General features: G+C 37.9%; 1 protein-coding gene across 1 annotated transcript in view; it reads left to right on the forward strand.

Moving 5' to 3' along the window:
- Positions 1-4557: 4557 nt before the first annotated feature.
- Positions 4558-13884, forward strand: part of tmtops2b (teleost multiple tissue opsin 2b) — a 69418-nt gene continuing 60091 nt past the window's right edge. The window contains exon 1 of the mRNA XM_041807256.1: positions 4558-5295. Within this exon, the coding sequence (XP_041663190.1) occupies positions 4929-5295 (367 nt within the window). The 5' untranslated portion in view covers positions 4558-4928. The remainder of the gene's footprint in view (positions 5296-13884) is intronic.

Here is a 13884-nt window from a genome sequence, read left to right on the forward strand (position 1 = left end):
CAGACAGGAAGATTTTCTTCATTTTCTTCCACTACCCTCACTCAACAGAGCTTGTTAGCTTGCTTTACAACATGGAGACAGTATCTCGTTCATACCATCCACATCATTATTTGCTCTGACTTGTGTCAACACGGAGGCAAAACTATGCCTCTCACAGCAGTCAGAAGCTTGTCAATACAAGACACTGGTGTTTCTCTGCATTCAAAATAAAATCACAAGGATGCATATGTTTTTTTTACAAGAGGAATCTGAAATGAACACGGCAGAGAATTAAATGGAGACAGTGTGGACAGTGAGCATGATGCAAAACAATACCTGATACTTGCCATTAGTACTGGGGAAAGATAATGAAAATTACAGGTAAACTCTCATACACCATCGTAATTGTACAAATCTTTTAGCAAGGTAGTGTGCAGGAGTTTGCCTGGGACTTCTATCTGTCACACTGAATCAGGTGTCAACATTTGTCTATGGAAAACTAAATCTTCTCAGCAGATATCACAGTCATGACCAGACTTAATTAGCAAAGCATTTTGTGTTCATACAGTACCGTGCATACCTTTTAGGCATGTTTGGGCCCTAAGCTGAAGCTGCATTATGGTGAAAATGTGCTGCCTGAGGGCACCATTGGGCAGGCAGGAGGATTGACACAACCGAGGTCATGCTCTGGATATCCTTGCATGTTACCAGGGCCATGGGAAAATAAACCGCTGGTTGATGTGGTCTGTTAGCATGGCCTGGGGTGCTGTCCAGGTGGATGGTAGGGTTGCCATGGCTGTGCTGTGGATGTTCCAGGGGCCCTGGGAAATGCAGGGTAAGTGTATCACCATGGTTGACAAAGTCCAGACAAAAGTTGTCATCAACCTTTACCTTGGCTGCAGAGCGACAGGTGTGTGTGGCGATGTGGCAATCTTGACTCTGGCCACCTCCCCACTCTTCTCCAGCCCCGTGATGAATCCACTGCCCTACATGCCTGAAACTTTGGCACAGGACTGAATTTGCAGTGAAATTTCATGATGATGACAAGTATTTAGTGATGAGAAGGAATCATACATCCTGATATTACACATTATCTCAATGATAAAGATACAGAAAAAAAACGGTTACTTGACCTCTAGTAGAGAGATTTGTTGTGCAGTAACTTCAGAAATAAATCTCTTTAGATTGAGCAGCTGTGGGAATTGTTGATGTGGGCATGATGCATTGTTTCCTTCAGTCACAGCAGTGTGAACTCCTTAGCATCCTGTCATAAGTAGCTGCAAGTTCCAACTCATCTGGTCACACATCTTTGGTCTGAACTGGGCTTTACTTTCCTGAGGCCTGAACTTCTGTTCCGAATGTGTTTTTAGTTTCCCCCATTTATTTAGGAATTCTTTCTTGTAGGAAGTCAATTTCACAAAGAATATGTTTTTAAAATGATAAAAAAAAATCAGATAATGCACCACAAGGATGTATCAAGAATAATGAACTAAATTTCCACTTAAAAATCTGGAGGTTTCTTTATTATTTTTCTTCAAAATTAGTAGAGACTTACAAAACAAAAAATTCCCCAAACTTTCCAAGACATAGCTAAAAATTTCTGTAAACAAAAATTCTTACACATTTTTTAAAAAATCCAATAAAACCCCTAAATTTACTAAAATGTTACCCAAATGTTCTGAAACAGCCTAAATTATAACCAAATATTCCAGAGAAAATACCTCAAAATTTCAAGCAAATTCCAACCAAAATGTTAAAATAAATTCCTAAGAATTTAAAAATAAATTCCCCAAAATTCCATGGAAAATTTCCAAACATATTCCCTAAAAATTCAATGAAAATATTGGAAAAATTTCAAAAAATAATTCCTCCAAATATTTACAGATAAATCCCCATGAAAATACAAAAGAAAAATGTCTCAACAAAACCCCCTTAAAACTCCTCAAACTCTCCAAAATATACAAACATAGCCCCCAAAATTTTCAGGAAGAGTCCAGAAAATTGCAAAAAAAAAAATTCCTCAAGCAAATCGCTCACACTTCTCTGGAAATTCTAGAAAATTTTGTCAAATGTCTGAAACAAAAATCCATGATTATCTCTAAAAAAGCCACAATTTAATGTCCTCATATGCGCATGCAGGGTCTCTAGAGGTTTATCAATAAACAAATAATAAACTGGATAGCTGTGGTGTGGGAGGTTGGGGTTCAAATCCCAGTCAGAGCACAAGTGTGCAGTGTTGGCCCTTGGGCAAGGTCCTTAACACCAGGAACACCAGTCCCTGTTGTAAGTCGCTTTGGATAAAGGCATCTGCTAAATGAAATTGTAAATTGTAAACTTAGCTGTACAAGTCTTAACGTTTTTCACCAAGCATTGAGTTATCGAACCCAGAAAGTTTGGCTACATGTGTAACATGAAATTCATTGAGCTATTGTAGCTTAAACAGCGCATCCAGAGTGCACATGTAATTAACCTCCTGAGACCTGAGCTTTTGTTTGAAATGCATTTTTAGTTTCTCCCACTTATTTGGGATACTTTGGACCTGAGGTTAAAAGCTTAGTCTTGTCTTTGAGCAGGAATTCATTTTGATCAAAAATGAAGTTCAATATCCATAAAAATTCAATAAAATTTCTGTGAAAAATTCTTAAACATATTTTTTAAATTTTCTCATAAAAAGGCCTTTCAAATAATCCCCAAATGCTTCAATGAAACATTATCATTGAAGCCTAAATTTAATTAAAAAGACTAAACAAATTCTACTTAAAATTCAGAAAATTAAAAAAAAAAATCCCGAAAAAGTACAAATAAATTCCCCATGATTCCATGAAAAATTAAGGAAAATTCCTCCAAACGTGCCAACAAATGCCCCCAAAATCCCATGCTCCCAAGCTCTAGAATTATCCAGATCAAATTCCCCAAATTAAAAAAACAATTTCCCAAGTTTTTGTGAGCACATCAAAAAAGTTTGAAGAAAATTTTCCCCAAAGAAGTGAAATTAAAAAATCCCCGAAATTACAAAACATTTACCAAATAAACACAAAAATGACCCTAACCCAAAGAAGTAAAAAAAAAAAAAAAAAAATCCCCCAAATTACAAAACATTTACCAAATGAACACAAAAAAGCCTAAATAAATTCTACTTAAAATTCTGAAAATTAAAAAATTCCCGAAATGTACAAAGAATTTCCCCATGATTCCATTGAAAATTAAGGAAAATTCCTCCAAACATGCCAACAAATTCCCTGAAATCCCATTAAGTTCAAGAAATATCCCAATGAAATTCCCTGAATTTAAAAAAAAAAAAAAAATCCCAAGTGTCTGTGAGCACATCAAAAAATTTTGAAGAGAATTTTCCCCAAAGAAGTAAAATTAAAAAATCCCCCAAATTACAAAACATTTACCAAATGAACACAAAAAAAGCCTAAATAAATTCTACTTAAAAGTCTGAAAATAAAAAAAAACCTCAAAATGTAAAAATAAATTCCCCATGATTCCATGAAAAAAAGGAAGAAATTCCTCCAAACATGCCAACAAATTCCCTGAAAATCCCATCAAGTTCTAGAAATATATCAATCAAATTCCCCAAAATTAAAATAATAATTCCCCAAGTTTCTGTGAGCACATCGAAAAATTTTTGAAGAGAATTTTCCCCAAAGAACTGAGATAACAAATCCCACAAATTACAAAACACTTCACAAATTAACACAAAAAAAGCCTAAATAAATTCTACTTAAAATTCAGAAAATAAAAAAAAAAATCCCCAAAATGTACAAAGAAATTCCCCATGATTCCATGGAAAATTAAGGAAAATTCCTTCAAACATGCCAACAAATTCCCTGAAAATCCCATTAAGTTCTAGAAATTTATCCTGATCAAATCCCCCAAATTACAAAATAATTTCCTTTTATTTTGCTAAGATATTTTGGCTTCAAGTCAGTACAACAGAGGAGTACAGGAGGCACTGTCCATCTTAATAAACGGTCAGTGCTAGTCCTTATAATCCCTTTTTGAGTACGTTTTCTTTTCATCTTACTTTCTCTGTAAGTAGGCTACTTCATGATTGCAGTGGTCTCTGTAATCTATACTTCACTTCAAGATTTATTCATTTTCTTACAACATATTATGAATGTTTTTATATAACTGGCCCCAGCTGGCCTCCTGTCACTTTGTCAGAAGGGGCCCCTGGGCTAAGTAACTTGAGTGTCTAAGGTCTAGGTTTGTTAATGTGCTCTGATGACCATTCCCAGCAGGTTTGTAATGCAAAACCAACATTCATCCATCAAATAGCCATCCGGCTATCAGAAACAGAAAAAAATAGAAAAGGGAAAAGAGGAATAAAGTGAATGGTGAGCCATAAATAAAAGCACAATTAAAAGAGTACACACATGTCCACTCAGACACACAAGCACACACTCTTCCCCCCCTTGGCCCCTGTCGTCCCAGTGTCTCGTGACGTAAGAGTCGCCTTTAAAAGATGCTGCAGAGCGGAGCAGCGCGCACAACACTGTCCAAGCGGCTGGAGAGTTCGCTGTCAGCGCGGATTACAATCAATCTAAAAGTGGAAACTTCTAGATTAGGAAATAAACCAGCAAAAGAGAAAGGAAAGGGTAGCTTGTTGGGTATAATGTGGTGTTTAATGGCAGTTTTGTGAAGAAATCAAGGCTGAACATTTCTCTAAAGAAGAGGACGCGCGGTGCGTAAAGGTTAACAGGTGCTACTTTCTGGTTATTCTATCATATCTGAAGCCTTTTGCGTGAGTGTCAGCTTTCTTGGAAAGAGTTACCAGCTCAGTTCATATCAGTGGATTTGAAATCATGAGGTACATTGTTGTCCCAGAGGGAGAGCAGCATGGAGACTGAAAGAGGCAGAGATTAATAAACTTTCCAAAGGAGCAGAGTAAAAGAAATCAAACAAGCCCAAGCAGCTCCAGAGTGGAGACAAAGCTCCGATGAATGGACAGCAGGATGTTCTCTGGTCAGGCTGGTCTGAATTACAGCTTCAACCTGAGCGATGACCAGGAGCTGGAGGACGCGCCTGCGGGCAGGGGGAAGCTCTCCCCGGCGGGCTTCGTGGCGCTGTCCGTGGTGCTGGGCTTTATCATGACTTTCGGCTTCCTCAACAACTTTATCGTGCTGCTGCTTTTTTGCAAATTCAAGAAGCTGCGGACGCCGGTGAACATGCTGCTGCTGAACATCAGCGTGAGCGACATGCTGGTGTGTTTGTTCGGCACCACGCTCAGCTTCGCCTCCAGTATCCGCGGGAGGTGGCTGCTGGGGCGCAGCGGCTGCAGCTGGTACGGATTCATCAACTCCTGTTTCGGTGAGTTAAAGGCTTGTTGTTACACCTTCTGCTGATCTCTGAGCAAAAGGACACATTTAATTCATGACTGCGAAAATAGTTTAGGTAGAAGCCAAATATAGATGAAGAGGAGGATTACGCACATTCTTTATGAATTTTAAATGTTTGTAGAAGGGTTTAAAAAGTGGCTGAATTAAACACACTATAAATGCAATGATAAGGCACTGGGCATAATAATCTTGATACTCTAGAACTCTAAAAAGAACACATAAAAAGCTGAAATCTGTGCACATAATCCAACATAATCCACAATGTGAGCCATTAGAGGTATCCCAGCATTCTTAAGCTGGCACACTCCTTGTTGTTGGCCATAGATAATTAGAAGACTAGTATGTGTGGCACTTGGAAGCATTGCTTTCCCTCTGCACCATCTGTTTAGGACATCACATGACTTTAAGTTGCCTATTTGTGGAACAAAATAGCCATTTCTGGAGAGAGACCTTTTGTCTGGAGGTTGCAGGGACAGTTGTGACGTCAGCATTAGTGTTGTTTTTGATGCAGGTGTAAAGAGGCAGCTCAGCTGCTAAAAATATGTGAAGACATCTGGACAAATAGAAACTGAGTGCTGACAAACTGACTGGTCACTGCCCTCTAGTGGATAACATGTGTGACTGCTTTGGCATTCCTATGCTGGAAATGTTACTGAGGGCTGCTGTGCCACATTAAAGGTCACATATTATGCAAAACACACCTTTCCAGGCAAAAAATGTGCCCTTGAAAAGGTAACCTTGCAAAGCAGATGAATACACCCGCATCCTTGTTTTTTCACTGGCGGATCCATCTCGCAAAGCTCCCATGAACCGTTTGGGCCCTGTTAGAAAGTGACAGGACCAATCAGTGACGAGGGGCAGTACTTTCAGGCGCGGCAGAGTCGTGACATTAACAAGCAGCAGCAAGAGCTGGTGCAGTGATGGAGGAAGAGATTAGCGTGGATGCTGCTAAAGCGCCGCTTTTATCCGAACTTGACGACATTTCTTCGTTAAAAGAAGAACAAAGAACAGCAGTGAGTTGTTTTCTTTTCAAAACATGTCTATAGTCGCCATGTTTCGCGTTATTCCTCAGTAGCTGTGCACGCGCAGCTTGATAGCGGCTACGTCACGTTTTGTTGCTCTGATTGGCCCGTAGAGATGTGACAGACAGAACATTCACCCAATCAAAGCCTCTGCCTTTTCTCAAACGTTTTCAATTGAAGCTTCTCATCTGGCATGTCAGGTTACTGAAAAGGTGTATTCTGCATAATATGTAACCTTTAAAAACGGTAAGAAAATTTAAAATGGAGTTTACTTGCAATAATTTTCTTGAAAAAAGAAAAAAATTCCCTGATAAACAAAACAAACAAAGACACCGATATCGTGCAAACTTCCTAAGTGCCACCTCAAAGTTGAGGATTTTGGTAGATGATGCAGTTGTACTGTATTTGCTGAGAAAGCTGCCACAATCTCAGCCTGCTCAGTTTATCAGTCTACTTTGTATTCTCATCTGTTCCTGCCGGATATGAGATTTTTCACTGCACAGGGTTAGCTGTCAGACTCGTTTCCTCCATGTTGCAGTTAATGACCTCCCATAGGCATCTCTTCTAAAGGAATAACTGGAGTATTTTTCCGCATAAGGTTGAAAGTCCTTTGCCTTTAGTGAATCAGCTCCTTTGTTCAGTTATAGTTGCTCACAGATGAAGAAATTGATTGTTCTAAATTGAATTCATTCATGAATGCACTTTTCCTTTGTCATTAAAAGATAAACGAGGCACAATCACACAACTAGTGCAGGGCTTTTTAACAGTGTGAAAGGTTATTGACTCTCATCTTGGAAGTAATGGTATGGACTTAAGTCAATGTTCCCCTCTGATAACCTTTGACTTCTGGGGGTAAGAAAAGAAAAGAGTTATGGATTAATTGACATGTGTTTGCTTTTATCATCTTTTGGCCTAGAGAGTCAGTGTTTGAGCTATCTTTTTCCAGAACATTTTAAATGTTAGTACAGAGGCTAGTAGAGAGCCTTGATTTCTTAATATTATAGGTGGGGTTTTAACAGTTTTAAAATCGTTTCAGATTAAAAAAATCGTCTAGTGTGTGGCCAGCCTTAGTTGTGTCTAGTGTACTGATTTGTTGTCTTTCAGTCCTTGTGCATTTCTTGCTACTGTCTTGTGAAATGTTCAGTGTTCCCTGTTTTATTTTGTAGTTACCTTCCCTTGTGTGTGATTCCAGTTTTTTCTTCCTGCTTCAGTTTCCCTCCTCTGTGATTACACTCACTAGTTTCACCTGAGTCTCGTTAACCACACCTGGCTCTCCTGTGCAATCACTCCCTGTGTATTTAGGTTCTGTTTGCCCCTGTCCTTTGTCAGGTAGTCATATGTCTTCCCAGTGTGAACCTCAGTCTTACTCCTCCTGCCTCCTGTGGTTTTTTGCCTGTTGTTGGACTGTGTTAAAGTAAGTTTTGTTGATCAGATTTTTCCCTTCATGGTTCCTTAGTTTAGTCATTCCTTTGTGTTGGGCTTTAGTCATTTTTTTATATTTGCCTTTTTGTTGGAATTAAATCATTTTGAGTTTTCTGCATTTGGGTCCTCTTTTAAGGTTTTTGCAAACCCTGACAAATTATGAGATAAAAAGTCATAATCAGGAGATGAAAAGCTGAAATTATGAGAGAAAAAGTTGAAACTATGAGATAAAAAGTCATAAACATGAGATAAAAACTCAAAACTAAAAGATAAAAAGTCAAAATTATTAGATTAAAAACTCAAAGCTATGAGATTAAAAGATGAAATTATGAGAAAAACTCAAAGCTATGAGATAAAAAAGTCAAAATAATGAGATAAGTTGAAATTATTTGATAAAAAAATGGGATTATTAGATGAAAAGTTATTTTTATTAGATAAAATCTCAAAGCTATGAGATAAAAATTGAAATTATGAAATAAAAAAAGTTGAAATCATTTGATAAAAACGTTTTAATTGTTAGGTTAAACCTCAAAGCTTTGAAATAAAGTTGAAATTATGAGGTAGTTATAATTTTTAGATACATTCTCAAAACTATGAGATAAAAGCCAAAATTATGGGATAAAAAGTCAAAATTATGAGAGAAAATGTCAGAATTATGAGTTAAAATGTCAAAGTTATGAGATAAAGTCAATTATTTGATACCACGTTGAAATCATGAGATAAAAAGTTATAACTATTAGATAAAAAAACTCAGCTATGAGAGAAAAAGTTGAAACTATGTGATAAAATGTCAAAATAATGACATAAAATGTGAAAATTATGAGATAAAAAGTCAAAACTATGAGATAAAAAGTCGTAATTATGAGAAGTTGAAATTATTTGATAAAAAGTCAGGATTATTAGATGAAAAGTTATTTTTATTACATAAAAACTCAAAGCTATAAGATAAAAAGTTGAAGCCATGAGAAAGAGGTTATAATTATGAGATAAGAAATCAAAGACATGAGATAAAAAGTTGAAATCATGAGATTAAAAAAGTTGAAATTATTTGATAAAACATTATAATTGTTAGGTTAAACCTCAAAGCTATGAGATAAATGTTGAAATTATGAGATAGTTATAATTATTAGATAAAAACTCAAAGCTATTAGATAAAAAGTCAAAATTATGAGATAAATTCTCAAAACTATGAAATAAAAGCCAAAATCATGAGATAAAAAGTCAAGACTATGGGCTAAAATATAGAAATTATAGATAAAAACTTAAAATTAAGAGACAAAAGTCAAAACTATGAGATAAAAAGTCAAAATAATGAGTTAAAATGTAAAAGTTATGAGATGAAGTCAATTATTTAATACAATTTTGAAATCATGAGATAAAAAGTTATAACTATTAGATAAAAACTTGAGAGCAGCTATGAGAGAAAAAGTTGAAATTATGTGATGAAATGTCAAAATAACAAGATAAAATGTGGAAATTATGAGATAAAAACTCAAAACTATGAGATAAAAAGTCATAATTATGAGATGAAATTCTGACTTTTTATTTTATCATTCTGACTTTTATCTTAAATGTCTGTCTCTAAGAAAAGCAAACTTTTCTTAGTAAATAGTAGGTAAAGAAAAATTGTTGTTGCATGGAGATTTTACAGACAGGTTTGAATGAATACCATCATTGATTATCTTTCCACAGCTGTTGTTTTTCCATGTTTTCCTCTTTTTTTCATTGGTCCTCTCCATCAAATACCAATGCCTGAATTACTGATGCATTTTTACTGCAAACCTCCCCACTGTTTACATAGCCTATGACAGTAATATCTTTTCCGTGACATTACATTTCTGCTTCTGCTGCTCTTTGTTTGTCCTCAGATAAACAGAATCAAAGCAATGTGGACTGGGAGGAGGCATTTCAATATACCAGAAAAGGAGAATTAAAGACGCTAGTATATGCCATACTGGGTTTTAGAAATCAGCATGTGCTCATTCTGACTTTGTGTCCCTCCAGGCTCCTGTATTGTGTGGATTGTGCTGTGTCTTTGTCCACAGGGCTTAACTCAGCAAGGTTCTGCATGCTGGAGCTAGTCTTTATCGCTGTACTGTTCACAGATTCAGTCAGGCACCTGGCACCAGCGGCCATATATGACGTTTGTTTTATGACACCTGCAGGCTTTGTGTTCTCAGGATTTGGCTTGAAAGTCAGGACGTTGAATTCGCAAATACACGCAGGCATGCAGCTTTAGGACAGCAAATCTGTGTGAATGCAGGAGATGTAGCAGCCTTGGTGAAGAGGGAAAGTAATAAAATAGGTTCAACTTTTATCAAGCAGATGCCCCTAGAAGTAGTTTGTGTGCTTGTGCATGCAAATTTACACAGATTTATTCAGCTTTCATCCTCTAAATGCAAAGACAGAAAATGTATAGAAACCTTTTTAATATCATAAGAGCATATTTAACAATCAAAGAGCATGGAAAAAAATAATACCCCAGCATGTTTGTTCCATTCCTTTGACCTGTTTGTTTTGCTGGAGAGTTGGTTCAGCAGATAATATTAACCCTGTAATCTACTGAATTAGTGCTTCAGTATACTTCCTTTTCAGTGGTAGCTGATTTTGCAGCTCACTGCAAATGAATTTTGAATTTAAATCTCCTGTGCAGCTTTTCTAACTCTCGCCTAAAATAAATGTGCCGTATACATAGAAGAGTAAAACAACATAATTTTTCCTAAGCTGAGTTGTGACTGCAGCAGGCCAAGCAGGCTGACCCCAGACATCTCACCTGGGATTCTGAGGTGTTTCGCGGGCCAGATCAAGATAAATAATCCCTCCAGCAAGCCCTGGGTATACCCACGGGTCTTCTTCTACTGGATGTGCATGAAAAACCTCCACCTGCCCTAGGGACAGCTTTGTCAGAAGTCCAAACCACCTCATCTGGCCTCAGTAGCCTTTGGGAGAAACTCATTCTGGCCGCTTAGAGAGGAAAAAAGAGCTCAAAAAGACAGATTTGATATTGAAAAACACACAAAATTGGAACAAATGCACAAACCATGGACAAAAGATGCCTGACTATTATACAAATATGGACTCACACGGCTTATTCCAATACATGTGCTTTCATATTGAGTTGATTCCATTCATTCTGTAGAGCGTTTATGAGGTCAGGCACTGATGTTGGATGAGAAAGCCTGGCTTGCAATCGCCATTCCAGTTCATCTCAAAGGTCAGGGCTCTGTATAGGTCAAGTTCTTCTAAACCGAACTCATCAAACCATGTCTTTAGAGTCCTTGCTTTGTGCACTGGGGCACAGTCATGTTGGAATAGAGAAGGGCCTTCCCCAAACTTTTGCCACAAAGTTGGAAGCATAGCATTGTCCAAAAAGTCTTGGTATGCTGGAGCATTAAGATCGCCCTCCACTGGAGATGAGAGGCCTAGCCCAAACCCTGAAAAACAGCCCCATACCATTCTCCCTCCTAACCAAACTTCACAGTTTGCACAATGCAGTCAGGCAGGTCACGTTTGCCCAGCAGACTCACCCATCTGACCGCAAGATAGCGAAGCGTGATTCATCACTCCACAGAACACGTTTCCACTGCTCCGCAGTCCAGTGTTGGTGTGCTTCACACCATTGGTTTTCAGAAATGGTAACTTAAGTTTTTAAGTAATGTTGCAGTTTGGACCCTACAAAAAATGTGTATATTAAACATACAGGGTAAAAAATACATGTTAAATAAAGCACATCATTATCTTTTATTGTTCCATTTTCCCAAGAAAGCATGGACATTTGTGACCTGACACACCAGATGGATGTGTTTCACACATCCATCTGGGTAAGCTTCAATAAGAAATGCTTGGTAAAAGGCAAAGGCTTGGAAAAAACTCAGAGTGTGATTGGATGAACGTTCTGTCTGTCACATCTCTACGGGCCAATCAGAGCAACAAAACATGTGACATAGCCACTATTGAGCTGCGTGTGCGCTGATACTGAGGAATAACGCGAAACATGGCGACTATAGACATGTAAGTACTCGACTTTTGTCATTTTTGAAAAGAAGACAACTCACTGCTGTTCTTTGTTCTTCTTTTAACAAAGAAATGTTGTCAAGTTCTTTAAAAAACTGGTGCTTTAGCAGCATCCACGCTAAGCTCTTCCGCCATAATTGCACTGGCCTCTTGGTGCTGCTTGTTTACGTTACGACTCTGCCGCGCCTGAAAGTACTGCCCCTCGTCGCTGATTGGTCCTGTCACTTTCTAACCCGGCCCAAATGGTTCAGGTGGGAGCTTTGCAAGATGGATCCGCTAGTGAAAAACATGGAAATGGGCGTATCCATCTGCTTTGCAAGGTCAGGACTGGCAATTTCCAGAGGAATTTCCATCCTATTAGGCAAAAACAGCTTTATTATTCAAAGCAAAGAAGAGCAATTAGAAGAAATCTTGAGATAAATACTGAAATGTACTCATCATGATAGGAAAACCTGAAAAATACATGCACAGATTAACTGTATGTCCACTTACAGGGCTTCTGTACTGTATATGAACATCTTACCACATTTTTTTCCCTGGCACACAGTCAGGGCACGACCCACCAGTTGAGAACCACTGCTTTACATGACTCCATCTGAAGCTTGGCATTGGACTCGGTGATGTGAGGTTTGCATGCAGATGCTCAGCCATGGAAACCTATCAATGAAGCTCCCCTTTCACAGTTTTTATGCTTACATTAATGTCAGTGGAAGTTCGTAGAACATTACGCACCATGCACCTCAGCAGTCGTTGACCCCGCCCTGTGATTTTACGTGGTCTTCCACTTTGTGACCGAGTTGCTGTTGTTCCTAAACGCTTCCACTATTATATCATCCAAACACTTCCTAAGAATATCATTTACAGTTGACTGCGGAATATCCAGCAGGAATAAGATTTCACGAACCATCTTATAGCAAGGGTGGCATCCATCACAGTACCACTGAGCTCTTCATGACCTATTCTGTATCACAAATTTTTGCAAATGGAGACTGTATGGCTGGATGCTTGATTCTATACACCTGTGGGAATAATTGAAAACCTATAATTAATGGGTGTGGCCAAGTACTTTTGTCTATTTAGTGTATATATAAGGAAAAGCTTTTTTTTAGTGTCATAGACTGGCAGTAAAGTACATCCACCACTAAGTTGCACATTTTATCTATCTATATGTTTCCTCTTTAAACAACATGAAGTTCCTAGAGCATACAAAGCTTGCAGGCAGTTTGTCTAAGAGAGGGATTATATCTGAATCAAGCATTTTTTTAATGCCTTAAAAGTCCCAAACACACATCACTGCCTGGCACATGATGTTCTCCCCAGCAGCAGTCATGTTAAAAGAACATTAGACCATCAGTTTTCCAGCCCAGTGATGCACATCTGTATAGAGATGGCACAGTGCTCAAGTTTAACTGCAAACAACCACATTAACGTCTGACTTGGATTATTAATTTCATCATTGAATCTCCCTGCCACCTTCCTCAACCTGCAGTATTTCCTTCACATGAGGAGCTGCCTCTGTTATAGCCTGTATAGCACTGCAGGGCACTAAGTCACACCACACACAGTATGTTATAGCATGATTGATCACCGGCTGTTCAAGGCTGCTTCGTACCAGGATTAGATTTATATCATGGAGAGAACTGAGGGCATTTGAAGACCCCTTGAGTCTTTAAAGTGTCCAATTTTCTCTCCATTTTGCTGTAAGTCACCTTTCTTTCTTACACCTTGGGTGTGCAGGAGAACAGAATGGTCTAAAATGACTCATACAGTAATCGTGGTTTATCAGAGTTTGTTCTACAGTTAAAAGATGTTTTGTTAGTGCTACTTCTGACTCACAGTATTTTTTTTTTACATCTGGAAGAAAGGTATCAAGGCCTTGTGCCTATACTAGCAATGTGGACAATTTTACAAAGGTGACTTTATTGAAAATGATTTTGGATCTCTTGAGTATATCATCCAAATCTTGAAAAAGGCCAATTTTTTTTTACAACCATGCAGTTCACAAAAGTTACAAGAATGAAGTCGGACATGGCTAACGGTGAAGGGGCGTGCACAGACTATATTTTTCTTTTAAGAATTATTTTGGACCTTTTTTGCTTTTA

This window comes from Cheilinus undulatus, linkage group 15 (genome assembly GCF_018320785.1).
Source record: "Cheilinus undulatus linkage group 15, ASM1832078v1, whole genome shotgun sequence".
NCBI lineage: Eukaryota > Metazoa > Chordata > Actinopteri > Labriformes > Labridae > Cheilinus > Cheilinus undulatus.